The sequence below is a fragment of the Lithobates pipiens genome, unplaced genomic scaffold (assembly GCF_037356315.1).
Source record: "Lithobates pipiens isolate NorthernLeopardFrog02 unplaced genomic scaffold, aLitPip1_a1.2 Scaffold_25, whole genome shotgun sequence".
Lineage (NCBI taxonomy): Eukaryota > Metazoa > Chordata > Amphibia > Anura > Ranidae > Lithobates > Lithobates pipiens.
Genome location: NW_027507787.1, coordinates 91,869,309 through 91,890,052, shown reverse-complemented (window position 1 = coordinate 91,890,052; position 20,744 = coordinate 91,869,309). Strand labels below are relative to the sequence as shown.

Sequence of the window (20,744 nt, the reverse complement as noted above, 5' to 3'; positions counted from 1 at the left end):
TGATTTAAAGTGACTCTGCCCATGACACCAGAATGCTGCTCAGTCAGCTTGGAAACCCAACACTTCTGGAACTATCGATCTCTTGGGTCCCCCCACAGCCCTCACTGGTTCCTCCCATGGATGTGCATGGCAGTGCTGTATCCTGTGAGCCTTGCCAATTAAACTAAACAGATGAATGGTCCCACAAGTGTTGTTCTCCCAGCAGACTTTATTCGGGTATTACTTGTATGTAATACTTGGTATTCATGCACAGCTTTTCTGTGTATATCTATTTGTATTGGTAACACTGTTAAGTGGGACCTTTTCTGTAAAATTTCAGGCCTACATATACTTACTTGACCCCCTCCCTCTATAACCACTTCAGCCCAGGAAGATTTGACTGCTCAATGGCCAGGCCATTTTTTGTGATACAGCACTGCGTCAACTTTAACTGACAATTGAGCAGTCGTTTGACGTTGTACCCAAACAAAATTTACATCCTTATTTTTCCTACAAATGGAGCTTTCTTTTGGTGGTATTTGATCATCTCTACGGTTTTGAATTTTTGCGCTCTAAACAAAAAAACAAACACTATTTTGTACTTTTTGCTATAATAAATATACCCCCTTTTTTATTTATTTAAATTTTTTTTAAAAGCACATTTTCTTCTCGGTTTAGGCTGATATGTATTCTTCTACATATTTTTTTGGGTAATAAAAAATTAGCAATAAGCGTATATTGATTGGTTTGCGCAAAAGTTATAGCGTCTACAAAATAGGGGATATATTTATGGCATTTTTATTGGGACTGCGACATTATGGCGGACAGATTGGACACTTTTGACACATTTTTGGGACCATTGACAATTCTACAGCGATCAGTGCTATGAAAATGATTACTGTGTAAATGTCACTGGCAGGGAAGGGGTTAACACTAGGGGGCAATCAAGGGGTTAACTGTGTTTTAACTGTTGGGGGATGGGACTGACCAGAGGAGATGACAAATTGTTCCTAGCTAGGGCACAATCTGTCTCTCCTCACAGAACAGGGATTTGTGTGTACACACACGTGTCCCGGTTCTGGCTCCTGTGCCTGCGATTGCGCGTGGCTGGCAGTCATCGCAACTGCCGGCCACTCGCATTGGCACCCCTGCAGGGCCGCGTGCAGTCCTACTATCCCCGCTTAAAGGGCCGATGTACAGCTATGACGGTTCACGGGAACGTGAAGATCTGCTGCAGTATGGTGGCGGCTGGTCCGGAAGTGGTTAAAAATCATCTTATACTCCAAAATGTACCTGTAAAGGTAAGTTGGATTTCTGTTTGCATTATCCCTGTCCTCACCCATGGTGCCTAGGCTTCACATTCCTTCCAGCGAGATCCTGGGAAAGCACAAGGAAATTACTATATACAGGGCTCAAGTCCTGCGGGAACGCACGGGAATGGAGTTCCTGTACTTTTTCCACAACAGGAACTCAGTTCCCGCTAGCAGCCACGTCCTGCAAGATTTTAAAGTATATGAGCTGTGTGGCAGCTGCTACACCAGCAGCTGCCAACACGGCTCGCAATAGTAAGTGCCGCACACCTGACCATTCAGGCATTGCCAGTAGGAGACCCCATGACAGCTTTCGCTTCGATCTACCTGTCAATCACAGCTAGCTGACGTGTAGATCAGGCCCCTGCTGCTAAGAGATTGTATTTAGTCAGAACTTTTGTGGTGCGCTCCTCCCCGCCGCCCCCTCCTGATTTTCTGCCCCGCCCCCCCCCCCCCCAGTCTCCTGCATGCTTGCTCTGTGTGTCCCACTGAATCCTCCTCTATCTTCAGTGCCATATGATGAGATAACCCAGAGGAGGAGCACAGCTATTCTGCTCACAGGACATGCAGGGAGAGAGGTGAGCTGAGGGAGGAACATCAGTTTGGGGTGGTAAGCTGAGCACAATACCTGGCAAAGTTTAATGCCAGGAGGGAAGTTTATGTGGAAATATGTGAAGGGTTGAAATAGCAGCGAGTGTGTGTTGGAGCCCTGCAGAGTTTGCAGCCCCCCAAGCTAACATACATCTCCTAAGCAGGAACACATCACTATCTCCCCAAGCATTCTGTCCAGATAAAGTGCAGTTCGTTTATGACCTTTCCGTTTAACCCTGTGTTATCCAAACTCTGTTCAATGAAAAGTGTAAACTCACCACATAAACACTCTATATACAAAATAACATTCCCCAATAAAGATCAGAACATGATGTTGACATTTGCATGGAAGCACAATTGAATGAATGCTGATTATTCAGAGAATTACCGTATTCATGTTTATTGAGGATTGTTTTTTTTTTTTATGTACTAACAGTTAAGCTTCATACACACAATACGAAAATTGGATGAAAAATACCACTTTTGAAGTGTTTGAGCATATGAGCGTATCATTATTATTATTTTTTTTTTTTTTGGTGGGGGGAGTGGATCTTGGGTGGGTGGGAGTTCCCACACTTTTTTCCACAGGACTTGACCCCTGACTATATACATGCATGTGCTAATGTGTACATGTACCCCTGTCAGATGATGTAATCTAGCACGGGAATATTCAGAGGCATATGCTTATATTTTCCATTATCTTCTAGAGCTGGAGTATCGGACTCAATTTTATTACAGGCCGCATCAGCATTATGGTTGTTTCTGTAAAACTAGATAAATGTATCTATATTTAATAATTGCTCTGTACTCATTACTGGCTTTAGTAATAACTTAAGACCCAAGCTGTGAGGGGCAGATGTGGGCTGACGCCAAGCCCACTCACACTCCTGTAGCAGATCATGCTAGTCTGAAAAGGAGGGTCGCAAACCGCTGTTATCATCCACAAGTAACTTTATTGTTGACTGCTTAGACAGAACATGGTTCTGCCATGGTGTTCTGTCAGAGAGGTCTCTAATAAAGTTTCTTTTCAATGATACCAGCAATGTGTGACCCTCTTTTTCAACTGGCTTAGAAATGTAATATTCTTGTAATAATTATAAGCAGATGTCCAGAGCATCCCACCCCCTTTTTACATCATATGTCAAGAGCTCCCCACTCTCCCTTACATCACAGTGTACCCCCCTTACCTTTCACTGCTGCAGGAAATCGGAAAGTGCAGGGTCTGAAGGAGGACTGGAGTCAGCTGCCGGAGTCTGCGTAATTCCGGGGGTGGAGTAGATGAGGGGTGCTGCAGTTGCACAGAGAGGTGTGGGGTCTGTGGGAGGAGTCCTGTACTCCCCTCTACTTTGGACTGCTGAGAAAAGGTGGGGGCAGAAATGAGGGGGTGCCGCAGCTGCAGGAGAGGTGTGGGGACCAGGTGACCTGGGTACAAGGGCATGGTCTAGGGAGCCTGACTTTCAGTGTGATCACGGCAAGGTGCCACCGCAAGCATAATAATACCACAAAAGAAAGAATAGGCATGAATACCGATACAGCTACCTCCCTAAAAAAAAAAATAAAAAAAAATTTACCAGCAGAAATAGTTATGCATTACAGTTATACAAGCCCACAGCGCTCCCGGAAGCCTCCCACCCCTAAATTCCCTAGGTGAAACTATAAGATGGGCCACTAGTCCACTGCAAACCCAGAACACAACAGGCCCAACAACCCAGTGAGAGAAAATATCCTAGAAAAACATACTGACCATTGCAATTGTATGCTAATAAGTAGATATCAATGTCATAACAGTAGTCCTCGGTGGAAAGGTATAATTAAACCAAAAGGATCTCCACTGCCATATTAGATGTAACAGTCCCTTGAATGGAAAAACCAAATGCTAGTGGCTGGTATATGGGATAAATTCAATCACTATGAAATCATGGATGGATGGATGAGTAGGCTGCAGTGAATATGGGATCTGTGCAGAGTGTGTATGCAGTGTTGGCCTTTTAATGGATGAAACAGGTGGATGGCATCAAGAGACTGACCTATGAGTATATACAAAGACTACAGCAGTGGAACCAGTCCATAATAGAGATGTAAGCTGACATAGAGGCTGTAAGTGCTATCCAGGACAATAGCCATGCTTCTAGCATATAGCAAGCAGAACCCTAGACAGATGGTATGCCAGGATTTGGTACCATAACAGCATCCTCGCATTTGTGTCTCCAGTCCAGCCTGCGCTGACCATGCTGTACATCTGATATGGCCTAGGACAGTGGTTCTCAACCTCAGTCCTCAAGTATCCCTAACTGGCCATGTTTTGGGAACTTCCCTTAGATAAAATGGCTTTTATCAATACCATGTCATTGATATTTAAAGCAGCTGTGCAAAGTAAAGGAAAACATGGCTGTTGGGGGTATTTGAGGACTGAGGATGAGAACCACTGGCCTAGAAGGAACAATGGGGTCACTGGTAGTCGCTGTGCAGTCCATGATCTGGCATCCAAGTGGTCTGCCACTGCTGCTGCGTGTCTCCTGTAAGGGGGACGGTATGCTTGATTGAAGATAGCTATTCAATAGGCTACAGGCTGCTCTGACCAGAGATAGTAGTGCTGTAAGGGTGCAGTACCAGCTGGTCTGTGGGTAACCTGCTTGGCTGGCTATCTGGGGCGGAGGAGGAGGGAGTGGGGCCGTGGACCCACTTGGGTGCATTTCGTCCTGCCCGCACCAGAACTTCTTCAGAGCAGGCCTTGTGTTTGGCACATGTTCTAATCTAGAGGGTCACTGTGATCACTAAAATTGGGTTACTCTAATATGTAAATATTACCATATCTGCACTTCACCCTTCTCCCTCTTGCCCCTTTGTTGGGTTATACAGTAAACTGTCACAGGAAGGAGTAAGGCAAGCCTCAATGTTAAAGTTGATATTTGCACATAAGAAATCCTTTTTTAGTGGCTCTAGTCTGCTTTTGAGGGACATGGAGAATGTATGCTGAGTTGTCTGTGTAAATATGTCAGTGTTCCCTGATTTTCATTGATTGACATGAGTAAAGATTCACTTTCACGTTTATATATAGGCCACTTTATTAGGTACACCTTGCTAGTACCAAGTTGGATCCCCTTTTGCCTTCAGAGCTGCCTTTTAATTCTTTGTGTCATAGATTTAACAAGATGTTGGAAAGGTTCCCCAGAGGTTTTGGTCCATACTGACATGATCGCATCATGCAGTTGCTGCAGATTTGTCAGCTGCACATCCATGATGCGAATCTCCTGTTCCACCACATTCCAAAAGTGCTCTATTGAATTGGGATCTGGTGACTCTCTGAAGGCCATTGGAGTACAGTGACCTCATTGTCCATGTTCAAGAAACCAGTGGTGAGATGATTTGAGCTTTGTGCCATGGTGCATTATCCTGCTGGAAGGAGCCATCAGAAGATGGATACACTGTAGTCATAAAGAGTTGGACATCGTCAGCAAAAATACTCGGTAGGCCGTGGCATGTAATTGATGCTCAATTGGTACTAAGGGACCCAAAGTGTGCCTTGAAAATACCCCCCACACCATTACACCACCAGCCTGAACCATTGATACAAGACAGGATGGATCTGTGCTTTCATGTTGTTTATGCCAAGTTCTGACCCTACCATCTGAATGTTGCAGCTGAAATCGAGACTCATCAGGCCAGGCAACATTCCCAATTTTCTATTGTCCAATTTTGGTGCGCCTGTGCGAATTATAGCCCCAGTTAACTGTTCTTAGCTCACAGCACCCGGTGTGGTCTTCTGCTGCTGGAGTCCACCTGCATTAAGGCTCAGTGTGTTGTGCGTTCAGAGATGGTATTCTGCATACCTTGGTTGTAATGAGTGGTTATTTGAGCTACTGTTGCTTTTCTATCTCAAAACAGTCTGGCCATTCACCTCTGTCAGTAACAAGGCATTTTTGTCCACAAAACTGCCGCTCACTGGATATTTTCTCTTTTTCTGACCATTCTCTGTAAACCTGAGAGATGGTTGTGTGTGAAAATGCCAGTAGATCAGCAGTTTTTGAAATACTGGAACCAGCTCGCCTGGCATCAACAACAATGGAACGTTCAAAGTCCTTTAAATCCCCTTACATCTTGATTCTGGTGCTCAGTTTGAACTTCAGCAAGTTGTCTTCACAGCGTCTAGATGCCTAAATGGTAGCTGTCATGCTGTCATGTGATTGGTTGATTAGCAATTTGTGTTACCAAGCAATTGAACAGGTGTACCTAATAAAGTGGCCAGTGTGTATGTATATGTGTGAACCCAGCCTTGGGAATGTTTTTAACACCTTGTTGAATCTATGCAACAAAGAATTAAGGCAGTTCTGAAGGCGAAAGGGTGTCCAACCTGGTACTAGCAAGGTGTACCTAATAAAGTGGCTGGTGAGTGTGTGTATGTATCTGTAAAGTAGTGAGTGTACAGCTTGTATAACAGTAAACATTTGCTGTCCCCTCAAAATAACTCCACACACAGCCATTAATGTCTAAACCTCTGGCAACAAAAGTGAGTACACCTCAAAGTGAAAATGTCCAAATTGGGCCCAATTAGCCATTTTCCCTCCCTGGTGTCATACGACTCGCAAGACCCCTTTCACTCTTCCGCATCTTCAAAGTCGCAAGATTTTGCCATGATTTTGACTTGAATTTCAGGGAATGCCTGTGTAACGCACATCGATGTCGGACCAAATTAGTACAGGGACTACTTTGAAGTCGGTGCGACTTGAAGTTGCACAGATATGAATTGTACTCATTGGAGAACACGGAACGACTTGTCCTGTGACTTTGCAGTCCCAAGTCGCAGGACAAGTCACACAAGTATTTTCTTCACAGTAAGAGCTGTGAAAATGTGGAATAGACTCCCTGCAGAGGTGGTTATGGCCAGCTCAGTGGATTGCTTTAAGAAAGGCCTGGATTATTTCCTTAGTGTACATAATATAACTGGGTACTAACATTTATAGGTAAGGTTGATCCGGGGAAAGTCCGATTGCCTCTCGGGGGATCAGGAAGGAATTTTTTCCCCTGCTTTAGCAAATTGGATCATGCTCTGCTGGGGTTTTTTGCCTTCCTCTGGATCAACTGTGGGTATATGGGCTGGTATGATATTTATTATATAATATTTTTTTTTTTTTTGTGGTTGAACTGGATGGGCTTGTGTCTTTTTTTTCAACCTGACTAACTATGCAACTATGTAACTAAGGCCGCGTACACACGGGCGGACTGTTCGCCCAACTAAGTTTTCGTCAAACAATCCGACAAACAGTCCGTTCAAAATTAGCATGAACGGACTTGACCACACACGATGAACGAACAGTCCGCTGAAAACGTGCGTGATGACGTGTACAGCACGTACGACGGGACTAGAAAAACGACGTCCTATACACTGCAATGCAACCTTCGGCCGTGTAAACCCTTTCTGAGCATGCGCGATACTTAGTCCGTCCAACTTGCCTACACACGAGCGGACTGTCCGCTGAAACCAAGTTTGGACGGACAAAACCAAGTTTGAACGGACTGTCTTACGGAAATTCCGTAAGACTTTGTTCGTCAGACTGTCCGCTGAAACAGTCCGCTGAAGCCCACACACGAGCGGACTGTCCGCTGAAACACTGTTCAGCGGACTAAGTTGGGCGAACAGTCCGCCCGTGTGTACGCGGCCTTAGTGTGAAAGAGGCATTCATTTTACAATGTCTCAGGTGTGAATGGAAAGCGGGTGTGTTAAATTTTGGTGTTATTGTTCTCACTCACTAATACTGGTCACTGAAAGTTCAACATGGCACCTCATGGCAAAGAACTCTCTGAGGATCTGAAAAAAGAATTGTTGCTCTACATAAAGATGGCCTAGACTATAAGAAGATTGCCAAGACACTGAAACTGAACTGCAGCATGGTGGCCAAGACCATACAGTGGTTTAACAGGACAGGTTCAACTCGGAACAGGTCTCGCCATGGTTGACCAAAGAAGTTGAGTGCACGTGCTCCGCGTCATATCCAGAGGTTGTCTTTGGGAAATGGACATATGAGTGCTGCCAACATTGCTGAAGAGGTTGAAAGTGTGGGGGGGGTCAGCCTGTCAGTGCTCTGTGTGACCAGGATAAAGAGCAAAGGGGCTGCTAAAGAGAGCCAGGTGGGCTAGCATTTTCCATTGTGTATTTGCTGGAGAAGAACACCTGCATGGGAAACCTTTTTATGTTATGGACTTTTATTTGCCTTTTTAATAAAAAGTGGGCTACCATGCCCTAAAATATAGTTACTGGCTGGCTTGAAACGCTGGCAAAAACATCTACCACGAGAGCTAATGGTCCCCCATGTTACAGCACACACTCACACACTGTGTATTTAAATAGTAATAGAGGGGCTGAATTATTTGCATTTCTTGGAGAATATTCTTTATTCTTTCTCGGGGTGCCCATGGCACTTCCTGGGTATTCTGTTGAACAGGGGCCTAGGATTTCATGTTTCCTATCCAGTAGAGCTCACGTGGGTCATGGTCCCCACTGACAGGAGCCTGGAGAGGAATTTTCATCCAGTAAAGGTATTTTAACGCTTGTGGGACCACTTTGTCCATTCCAGAAAAACTGCTGACATAACCTCCTATGGGTATAAAGGAGCGTAGGTCAAATTGTAAAGTCAACATTTACATATGAAAAAGTACAGAAGTGACAATAAGTAACTTTCAGTAGTGTTTATTGCAGTGAATTATAATTTGTATAATCTGTTTTTATTGAAAGGGAAAAAAAAAGGTTTTATGACATGAGGTTGTGACTTGACTTAATACATATCGCAGGGTATAATGAATAAAAATTGACATTCTGTTTTTGTTGTCATAAAGTGCAGTGATAGACCGGTTATGACAAAATATGAGAGATGTACACAAATGATGTTATGATGCAGTACTGATATAGATGGCCATTTCTGAAAATTCTATTATCATGATTCAATATATTGAACAGTTTAATCCATACACAGTTGTATTGCAGTGTTAATTTAGTTGACTAAAACATTTTAGCGAACTAGATGAATACTATTTTAGTCAACTAAATTATGACTAAAACTAAAATGGCATTTTAGTCCTCCGATTTAAAACTAAATTGAAATTTGACTTCAAAATTAACATTGGTCTGTAGTTCATGTTCATACTGCTAACCCAAAAATAACACATGCTCTTTTTCACTCCAACAGTATATAATGAGTTTGGAAATTGTAGAGAAATGTAAACAAATGCATTACAATTTAATTACACCCATTTGATTTTAGTTGACTTAAAGTGGAAGTAAACCCTTCTATCCTTTTCAGTCAAGGAAGCTGCCATCTTGGCCTCTAATGATTCTTCAACTGCTGTGATGCTGCACATGTGATCAGTTATGAAACCAGACATTGGATGGTTTGAAAGTTTGGTTGAGAGCACAACCCATGTGAAAGTTAGCATTTCCGGCATGCCGGGAATGTAAGTGTTTTTTGAAACTGGGTTTACTCCCGCTTTAAACGTAGGCCATTTAGTCCACTAAAATCTACTGGAGATTTAGTTGACTCAATACAACTAAAACAATTGCAAAATGCCCTGTACACACGATTGGACATTCAGACAACAAAATCCATCAGATTTTTTCCGACGGATGTTGACTCAAACTTGTCTTGCATACACACGGTCACACAAAGTTGTCAAATTCTGGTCTTCAAGAACGCGGTGACGTACGACAGGACTATAAAGAGGAAGTTCAATAGCCAGTAGCCAATAGCTTCCGTCTGGTAATTCTGATCATGCTTGGCATTTTGTGTGTCGGAATTGTGTACACACGAACGGAATTTATGCGATCTGATTTTTTTTGTCGGAAAATTTTCTATCCAGATCTCAAACTTTGTGTGTTGGAAATTCCAATGGAGTAAGTCCGATGGAGCCCCTCATACGGTCAGAATTTCTGACAACACGCTCCAATCGCACGTTTTCCGTTGGAAAATCCGACCGTGTGTACAGGGCAGAAGACTAAAATGGGACTAAAACTAAACTGCCATTTTAGTCCTAAAACTAAATCGAAATTTGCTGCCGAAATGAACACTGTTGTATTGATAGCTATCAGGTAGTGTTCTGCTATTACCAACAACTACTATTCAAGGAATTATTTCTACATCCTGCATACATTTAAGAGAAAAAATGGGGGAGAAAGAGGTGTATGCAAGTCCTACAAAATAAAGGTCAGAAGGAATCAAAGAGAAAAAAATAGAAACATTGTTGGCCCTTCTGGATTTCTGAGAGGCTGCAGAAGTCTCTGTGGATCAATTAAGGATACGTTTCAATAAAGATATATGAAGAATTCCGTAGAGGTCCAATTCCCATTGGCACCACCAAGGGAATACCGATATGGCTTAGATACGTGTTCCTTTCTTTTTAGAATTTCCTCCATAGATTAAATCTTGTTCATCTTGCATACCCATTCTGTCATAGCAGGTGTATCCACTTTACTTCAATATCTTGCTTTGATGGTGTGGGCAGCTAAAAGGATAAGGCGCAAAAGTCCCTTTAACAGGTAGAGGTCTTAGAGCCTGCTGTACTGTATAGCTTAGTTCTCCGTCTCTATAAGATAAAGGAATTGAAGTGTATGGATGTAAGAATAATAGCAATAGCTGCTGTTAAATTAAAACATGCAGTGGAACTCGCAACACTCCCGGGGGGGGAAAGAGAAAAGCCTGAGGGACAGCACAAATAGGAGGTCTAAGAACGTGCACAAAGGTGGCTGGTTAGAGGAGCAGAACGTGGAGTAGAGAGGTGATGGGTCAGAGGAGCTGCACACAGGTGAGTGGTGATGGGTCTGAAACTCTGCAGAGTTTGAGGGGTGATGGGTCTGAAGCTCTGCAAGCAGCGGTTGAGGGGTGATGGATCTGAAGCTCTGCAAGCAGCGGTTGAGGGGTGATGGGTCTGAAGCTCTGCAAGCAGCGGTTGAGGGGTGATGGGTCTGAAGCTCTGCAAGCAGCGGTTGATGGGTGATGGGTCTGAAGCTCTGCAAGCAGCGGTTGAGGGGTGATGGGTCTGAAGCTGTGCACGCAGCGGTTGAGGGGTGATGGGTCTGAAGCTGCGCACGCAGCGGTTGAGGGGTGATGGGTCTGAAGCTGCGCACGCAGCGGTTGAGGGGTGATGGGTCTGAAGCTGCGTACGCAGCGGTTGAGGGGTGATGGGTCTGAAGCTGCGCACGCAGCGGTTTAGGGGTGACGGGTCTGAAGCTGCGCACGCAGCGGTTGAGGGGTGACTGGTCTGAAGCTCCGCACGCAGCGGTTGAGGGGTGACTGGTCTGAAGCTCCGCACGCAGCGCTTGAGGGGTGACTGGTCTGAAGCTCCGCACACAGCGCTTGAGGGGTGACTGGTCTGAAGCTCCGCACGCAGCGGTTGGGGGGTGACTGGTCTGAAGCTCCACACGCAGCGGTTGAGGGGTGACTGGTCTGAAGCTCCACACGCAGCGGTTGAGGGGTGACTGGTCTGAAGCTCCGCACGCAGCGGTTGAAGGGTCTGAAGCTCTGCACGCATTGGTGGGGGGTTGAGGGGTCTGAAGCTCTGCACGCATTGGTGGGGGGTTGAGGGGTCTGAAGCTCTGCACGCATTGGTGAGGGGTGAGGGGTCTGAAGCTCTGCACGCATTGGTGAGGGGTGACGGGTCTGAAGCTCTGCACGCATTGGTGAGGGGTGACGGGTCTGAAGCTCTGCACGCATTGGTGAGGGGTGACGGGTCTGAAGCTCTGCACGCATTGGTGAGGGGTGACGGGTCTGAAGCTCTGCACGCATTGGTGAGGGGTGACGGGTCTGAAGCTCTGCACGCATTGGTGAGGGGTGACGGGTCTGAAGCTCTGCACGCATTGGTGAGGGGTGACGGGTCTGAAGCTCTGCACGCGTTGGTGAGGGGTGACGGGTCTGAAGCTCTGCACGCGTTGGTGAGGGGTGACGGGTCTGAAGCTCTGCACGCGTTGGTGAGGGGTGACGGGTCGGAAGCTCTGCACGCGTTGGTGAGGGGTGATGGGTCGGAAGCTCTGCACGCGTTGGTGAGGGGTGACGGGTCGGAAGCTCTGCACGCGTTGGTGAGGGGTGACGGGTCGGAAGCTCTGCACGCGTTGGTGAGGGGTGACGGGTCGGAAGCTCTGCACGCGTTGGTGAGGGGTGACGGGTCGGAAGCTCTGCGCTTAGAGAAAAGTTGCTCTACTGGTGACCTTCTGTTTCCCCTGTTATGGACCTATTTTTCATGTACTCTCACTACACCCATATATGTGTAGTTGTGCTTCTGCTCAGGATTAAGCTTATTTCTTTAATCTAGGTACTGCTACTGTGGTATACATTTTCCTAACCTTGCTGTACATGGCGGGTGAAAATCTCGAAGCAGTTGGGCACAGGAGGTGAAAATGGCAACTGATAAGGATAGATTTGGCTGCAGTCCAGGAGTCGTGTTCCCTGCAGACTTTTTGAAAATTGCAGCTTTAGGTTCTTGTCTGTTTTAGGCATTGCTATTATAAAGGAGAGTTTGTTAACCAGCGGTACTGCCTTCACCAGCGTTATTTCTGACAGGTTCAAGGGTTACTCCTGACTGTTGCACCAAACACTTAAGGTTTAGTAAATGCTTAATCTTAGGCAAGGTAATAATTTTAAGTAGTAAATCTTATTTATACAAATTATTTTTAGTGTTTTTTTAACGGGAGCCCAGCATTATAACTAGCATTTTAACACAAATGTTGCCTTTTCAAAAGAGGAAAAAATAAATCGGCATTTAAAAGTTCATGTAGATGCATAGCCTAACCCTAGTTGATACCCCAATATAAAAAAAAAACAACAAAACGCCACTAAGCTGAAATACTAACCTTTTATGTGAAACTGTCCCCCACAATGACTCTTCTCTGCCACAAGATGTCCTCAGTCTTCCAGCCAGGCATCTTTCTATCCAAAAGACTGAGGGCATACTGTGAGTGCAGGGTATCATGAAAACCAGCTAGTACAATAATGTACTGTCCTTTTATGAATCCTCCTCCTCCCCCCCCCCCCCTTTTTTTCTCCCCCACAGCATATTTTGGTCCTCCTAGAAAAATCTTTCAGGTCCTCACAACTGCATTTTCCAACACCCCCACCCCAAGAGCATCAGCTGTTTGCTTAGACCTCTTGCAATGTCCTCCTTATACTGACACTCAGAACTGCATGTGGTGACTTGCTGCTATGTTCTCTTGAATGTTGGAATATTTACCTAACTTTGAAGTGGCGTCTTCTCACTTTTTGATGTGTTTAAGGCTGTCTATACATAATACAATACCAGGTTAACACACCTTATCCCATGCTTTAAAATGTGTTGTGCCAAGGCATCTGATCCATTTAAATGGTCTGTTAGTGCACCACAATGTAGGAAAAATTGTACATACTCCATTTCTCTTGTATTCACCGACCGACACAGCTCCTCTTAGCCATTGTGTTGTTATTCCCTATTACTAGGAGATACTAGGCATTAGTTGTAATACAACACTCAGAACTCTTAGTTCTGCCCAGGGGGTGGTCCCTTGGGCAACAACCCTCCAGCCTGCCATGCAGCCATCAGTTTTATTTTGTCTAGTGAAGGAGAAGGACCTAGGAACCCTGCGGGCCCATTGGTCCGTGTTTTTTTTTTTTTTTTTTTTCTGCAGCAGCGTGACTTTTTGCGCAAGATGATTGATCCTGTGATCTATTATCAACATCCGGCAAGGTGACAGGCTGGATACTCTTATCCTTGTAGTCTCCCCAGTCCGGCCATCAAGCGTAGGCCGCAGCTACGCGATAGGCAGGCCACGACGAAACCTCAGCTCCAGGGGTGGTCGTGAGCTTTTATGCTCCGGGGCATACATATGACCGGGTTACTGATGTCTGCTTCACAGTAAGCCGGGCCAGCAGCCACCCTGTACTGATCAGTGAGTGGGTCTGTAATGCAATGTCTCCCAGCTCTTCAGGACTGAGTACTAAGTACAGCTCTCCCTGCTTCGGCGGGGCTGAGCAGCTGGGCATTCCCTGGGAGGTCGATTCGGGGGTCCCTCACCTCCCTCTCTTCTCTCCCTGTCCCTATCTTATGCTGCATGTGGCTACCGAGCGGCATGTGTGTGCTATGCAGGGGCTGTCACTTGGGGGGGGGGGGGGGGGGGGTGGTGGTTGCACACGCTGGCTGTGTCCTGGGTCCTGTTCATGCCCCTGGAAGGTGTCTGTGAGGCCATGCTGATGTCACTTCTCCCTGTACCTCATGGAGCTGCCATTTTAGGTGTGTGCAATGCAGCCTGCTCTCCTGTGCTTCAGCGGCCATTTTCCTGGTGATTTCATATTCAGAACACCAGCGGCCACTTTCTTGTAGCCTGAACACGTTTTTTTAGTGTTCTCTAGTTGCGGCATGTGCTTCTGTGCCCTCACAGCCATTTTCCCTGTGTTTTATGTCCTTGTGCTGGACACTGGGCGGCCATTTTCTTGAAGCCTGAGCACACTTCAGAGCGGTTTTAGTGCTATTTGCAGCTGCTTCCACCGGCACAGCACTGTTTCCTCTGCACCTGGGAGCCAACAGGGACTACAGGCACTACCTGCTGAATAGCGCAGAACTCCTTAATGTGACGAGTCCAGCGGGAAAGAGTCCCTCAGCCAGTGACAGTAAGGAAGGTGGGACTGTCATCGTCCTAAGTCCCCTTCAGGTGGCAGACAGGGTAGGGTCAGCATGGCTTCAGAAATTGGTGTTTCTTCCCCCGAAATCCAGGCAATTGCAACCGGGTCACCTGCGGACTGCGCAGTGCCTATGGACACCCTTACGGTGGTCCTCAATTCATTCATTGACAAGATGGAGGCGGCACGTGGGAAAAAGGGTGCAAAAAAAGCGCTCCCTGCCCCCCCTTTCCTCTGGGGAGAGCTCTGACGCAGACTCTGGTCCTGCTGAGGCTGGTGACCCCTGCTCTGTCTTGTCAGATGACGCTGACCAAAACTGTTTGGACAGGATGAGTCCCTGTCCGGGTCCGTGCGCAACAAAGCGCTTGTTGGAGCACTTATCACAGCTGTGCGTGATACCTTGAAGATTCAGGAGCCAGCAGATCCCTCTGCTGATGTAGCGGTCCCCTTTGGGTCCCGCAAGCCAGAACGTTCACCTGAGGTGGTCCTGTTTTTGACTTATTTTGACAAGTTAATTTACAAGGAATGGGGTCGCCCGCAACGGACCTTTTCGGTCCCCATATCCATGGTGGTGCGCTACCCTTTTGAGGAAAGCCTTCTCAAGAAGTGGTCGGCTCCTCCGGTCGTGGACCCCCCAGTATCCAGGTTAAATAAAGTAACCACGATCCCGGTAGAGGGGACCTCTGCATTTAAGGATCCCACGGACAGGAAGGCCGAGGCAGTGGCTCTTTCCTTGTTTATGGTTGTGGGGTCCACTGTGTTATCAGTACTGGCGTCCGCACTTGTGTCGCAGACACAGAGTGTGCAAAACTGTTGCACTGCGAATTGAGAGAGCTAGCAGACAAACTAGTGCAAGGCCTTAGGTACGTTTGTGATGCAGCCCTGGATACTCTTTCTCTGTTCAGGGCTTCAGTGTCAGCAGTGGTGCTGAGGCGCCTGATTTAGTTAAAATGCTGGTCTGCTGACCAAGCTTTCAAAAAAGCCCTGACGGATCTTCCCTTCCTTGGCGACCGGCTCTTTTGAGCCTCTTTGGAGCCTCTTTGGATGACATTATTAAAAATGCCACTGGTAGTAAGAGTACCCTACTCCCACAGGCCAACAAGGCTAAGGAGCCAATGCCGTAGTCAAGGGCCCTCCTTTTTCTGCTAGCAAACTGATTTTTCTTCCACCCTGAGCTTCGGTTAAACGTCCTCAGCCCAACAGGACAACCACGGAAGGACAAAAATGTCCCTAGAACCGCAAGCCTGCGAACAAAAGTGCTACCCCCACCCATGTCTCGGGTGGGGGGGTCGCCTTCGGGAGCTTGCAGCCCGGTGGTCCTCTCGACTATCCGACCAATGGGTCTGCAAGCTGATTTCCCCGGGCTACAAGATCGAGTTTCTCTTCTGGCCGCCAAACAGATTCTTGACCTCCAGCATACCCGTGTCCCTGGCTCATGCCCCATGGCGACTGCCGTTACAAGAGGACCTTCTGTCTCAAGGTCTGATTCTCCATCCTGCTTTACCATCGCTGGCTTTAATGGCATGGCTATTGAGAGCCAGGTGTTGAGGAACCGGGGTCTATCGGACTCTGTGATCCCAACTATGTTGAGGGTGTGGAAATCTTCTTCTCGGAAGATATATCATCGTACCTGGAAGGCCTACATCTCCATGTGTGAGGAGAAAGGATGGCGTCCGCGCTCCTTTTCTATATCCAGGATCCTGCTGTTTCTTCAGCAGGGAGTAGACCAGAAATTGGTGTTAAGCACCATTCAGGGGTAAATTTCACCCTTGGCTGTCTTTTTTTCAGTGACCCCTGGCGCCTCACTCGTTGGTACCTTTGTTCAGGGGGTGCGACATGTAGTCCCTCCGGTGCATCCACCGTTACCCTGTGGGATTTGAACCTGGTATTATCGGCACGTCAAAAATCGCCGTTTGAAAATATCAGGGAGATTCCCCTGTTGACTCTTTCCCAGAAAGTGGTCTTTCTAGTGGCCGTCACATCGGCCAGGAGGGTTTCGAAACTGGCGGCCTTGTCCTGCAAGTCACCTTATCTGGTTATCCACAAGGATAAGGTGGTGTTGTGTCCGCAACGGTCTTTTCTACCGAAAGTGGTCTCAGCTTTTCATATCATTGAGGACATTGTGTCCTAAGCCGAAACACCCTAAGGAGGTGGCCCTTCACGCTCTAGACATGGTTCAAGGCTCTTAAGGTGTATTTGTCTGCCACTGCTCCCTTTCGGAAGTCGGACTCCTTTTTGTTTCGGTGGCTGGTCCAAAGAAAGGCATCGCGCAGGTGTGTAAAGCGACGACCTGGTCTTCTGTCCACACGTTTACCGAGTTCTACAAGGTAGATGTCAGTGCAGCGGCTGATGCCTGTTTTGGCTGCAAGGTTTTGCAGGTGGCCGTACAGTTGCAATTGAATATGCAATATATTTTATTTTATTCCTGTTTTTTTTTTAGATAAAAACGCAGTACCGTTAAGTTAATGCGCTGTTGCATTTGTTACCGCAGTTTTTGGTGTGGTTGTGGGTAGTCACTCCTGTTGAGGGTACCCTGGTTTTGTGGTGGTTTTCTCCACGCACTAATGTTTTTTTGTGGGTAAAGTTTCACTAGTTTCCACTTGCCATGGTGGATGAAGTTTCTATGCTTTTTTTCCCAACCCTCGTTTGGCACTGCTTGGGGACATCCCAATGGCTAAGAGAGGAGCTGTGTCGGTCGGTGAATATGAATATTTTTTTTTTGTACTCGCCGTAAAATCCTTTTCTCTGTAATTCACTGACCGACACAGCACCCGCCCCTCCTTTTTCTCTTTACGTTATACTGCTTGTTGACATACTGATGGCTGCATGGCAGGTTGGAGGGTTGTTGCCCAAGGGACCGCCCCCTGGGCAGAACTAAGAGTTCTGAGTGTTGTATTACAACTAATGCCTAGTATCTCCTAGTAATAGGGCATAACAACCCAATGGCTAAGAGAGGAGCTGTGTTGGTCCGTGAATTACAGAGAAAAGGATTTTACAGTGAGTACAAAAAATCCTATTTTTTTTTCAAATACATTTCATACATTTATATTAGTCTGTTGGAGTGCCATTTAAAATATGTGACATCACAACATACTGTGGGAAGTATATTTTCGGTATAGCGTGGTACATATTGTATGTATGTCAGGGTGGTTAGTTTCTTTTGATAGTTATGTGTTTGTTTCTTTTCTCTATAGGTAGTAGTACTATAAGAATTGTTTTGAAAAGCTGGAAGATATGGAAGACGAGCAAGTGCGATACAGCCGTAGACTGGTAAGAAGAAAAAAAGTCTTGGTTTTACGAAAAACTGTGACGTGTTGCTAAGCAATATCCATTTATTAAAATTAAATTAGAATTTAAATGTTATGCTGTTTTATGCTATATAATCAACCCTTCCTGTAAAGCAAAAAACTACTGTGTGGCCACTCCTCTAGATTACATTGTCCTATTTGGGCAAATCTAAATTGCTACAACTTAGTGCTTGTTCTATGAATCTATAGCAAAGTCTGCAAGATGTACTATGCCGTGGTGGGGATGTCCTAGCTAAGGCTCTATTCACACTTGTGTGATTTGTCATGTGACTTCGGCATGTGGCCCCGTCGCACCCATTTTTTCAATGGCATCCATTCAAATAGGTGCAACTTTGATCCATAGGATGTAACGTTGGATCAAAAGTCGATTACAGAGCTAATGTAAATGGAGCCTAAAGGCCAGTCGCTGGTGTTCTCTGTCCGTGATTAGGTTGGTCAATTGTCTGCCGATTCCACATACTGTTTTCATCCATATGCACACTCATACTTTAATGAGCTGAATATATATATAAAACGGGAACAACAAGCTTGACCCTGCTGCCCTTCAGCCAATCCAACAATTTGTGCAGTGCAGATAAGCTAACACTGCATTAATGAGAATCTTTCACAATTCAACCCTCAAACAACACAAATTTAAAAGAAAAATTCAGGTTTTAAAAAACACAAATAGTATTTATACTCACCTGGTTGGATGTAGCACCGATCACAGCTGCATCTGTCCCCTGCCAGTGCTAACACAAATAACTGAGAGAGCAAAGACTGTTGATCTTTCTGTTCTCAGTCTTAAGGCTGCAGAGAGCTGGTGAGTTCTTGTGGTTGAATTAGACAGAGTTGAAATGTCTTTTTTTCAACCTAACTATGTAACTGTCCATCTCTGCTGTCCCCTCCAGCGCTCACTGGAGGGGGCAGGAGCAGCTGGCTCAGGCTCTTGGTGGCTCACTTGAGGCCGTGCTTGCTTCCAGCCCAGGCATCTGGGTGAATCCCAACCATATCGTCGGGATATTTTCAGAGCCTGGGACTGGCTCAGTGACGCCAGCCCTCAGCAGACTTGGAAAACAGCTGAAAATGGGTTATAGGAGTGCAGAATATACTGTACTTCTGTTATCCTCAGGAGAATTATAGCCAAAAATATGAGGGGCGTTCAAATCAAACCGGCACGTTAAATTTTGCAGGTATAAAAAGGATGCTAGTGTGGCTGTACTGTCATCCCTTTGTTTTTGGGTAGATTGAAGGAAAGTGGGCTTTATTCATTTATTTATAGGCAATTCTCCGGTTGCACCATGGCAAAGGTCAAAGCTGAGAATGTCTTCTATAAAGCATATGGGTAATCTGTTTATGGTGGCCTCCTTTATGTAATGTGATCATTGTCTATGTGTGAACTTTTCTGTCCTCTAGAGGAGCACACGCCGTCGTCGATATGAAGATGATGGCATTTCTGATGAGGAGATTGAGGGCAAAAGAACTTTTGACTTGGAGGAAAAGCTTTATAGCCAGAAGTACAACTCCAACTTTATCATCTTCATGGAGGGCAAAGGTCAGGGGACTAAGTGATGGGAAATAATTCAGGAGGAGCAGAAGATTGGTGAACATGCTGTTGACTGTCTTTCTTTTTCAGACTTTAATATGAGGTACATTCAGCAAGGTGGACTCAGGGATCCTCTGATATTTAAAAGTTCTGAAGGACTTGGCATCAGGTAAGCGAGCGGCTAAAGGAAAAAATAAACTGCGCTTGGGTGAAACAAAAACAAACACAAACTACTAACAATCTATAAGGAAGGCGGCAGCAATAAATGTGATACAAACACCTAACGGCAATGAGAAAATACAAAAAGCTGCGCCAACATAAAAGTAACCTATAAATAAACACCCCTAAAAAAAAAAAGGATTATTTTTTATATATGTGAAATGTGAATAGTTGATATATTCAAAACTTCTAAATAAAAAGTAACAATTAATAAGAGTTCATCCTCAAAAAGTTCATAAAGGAGTCCATAAATGATCAACAGTTGCGGTCCTAAATGGAAACACCACGGTGGTTGAACACACTCAGATGCGCACAAGTGCCCGCCACCATATAGTGAGTGCGCTTACCAGATGGAACTTTGGTTAGAGCGTTATGGCTATATCATCAATCGCGTCAGAATATTCCTCTTTTTAGTAGATCAGCTCACCGAAATGAACAACAGCACTCTTATAAGCACATCTTAATCCACGATCCCAAAAAATACTATCAGTAGCTTAGGTGAAACAACACAAAATGCAGGTCTCAATACATACTAAGTAGACATAGGCTGTGGGTATGATTGGTGAAGCTGTAAAAGGAAATTAGCAGCATATCCTTTTAAAGCTGGATGTAGAGGTATGTAATCTGCAGAAAGAGCCAGGGCACACACCACCCCTTTCAGTGTGTGTCCTGGCTCTTTCTGCAGATTACATACCTCTACATCCAGCTTTAAAAGGATATGCTGCTAATTTCCTTTTACAGCTTCACCAATCATACCCACAGCCTATGTCTACTTAGTATGTATTGAGACCTGCATTTTGTGTTGTTTCACCTAAGCTACTGATAGTATTTTTTGGGATCGTGGATTAAGATGTGCTTATAAGAGTGCTGTTGTTCATTTCGGTGAGCTGATCTACTAAAAAGAGGAATATTCTGACGCGATTGATGATATAGCCATAACGCTCTAACCAAAGTTCCATCTGGTAAGCGCACTCACTATATGGTGATGGGCACTTGTGCGCATCTGAGTGTGTTCAACCACCGTGGTGTTTCCATTTAGGATCGCAACTGTTGATCATTTATGGACTCCTTTATGAACTTTTTGAGGATGAATTCTTATTAATTGTTACTTTTTATTTAGAAGTTTTGAATATATCAACTATTCACATTTCACATATATAAAAAATAATCCTTTTTTTTTAGGGGT

At 45.4% G+C, this 20,744-nt stretch overlaps 1 protein-coding gene across 2 annotated transcripts in view; it reads left to right on the top strand.

Annotated features, from left to right (window-relative positions):
* Nucleotides 1-20,744, top strand: part of KDM2A (lysine demethylase 2A) — a 213,559-nt gene that overhangs the window by 27,063 nt on the left and 165,752 nt on the right. For both annotated transcript variants that reach the window (XM_077454675.1, XM_077454676.1), the window contains exons 2-4: nt 17,701-17,776; nt 19,210-19,348; nt 19,430-19,508. In XM_077454675.1, the coding sequence (XP_077310801.1) occupies nt 17,741-17,776; nt 19,210-19,348; nt 19,430-19,508 (254 nt within the window). In that variant the 5' untranslated portion in view covers nt 17,701-17,740. The remainder of the gene's footprint in view (nt 1-17,700; nt 17,777-19,209; nt 19,349-19,429; nt 19,509-20,744) is intronic.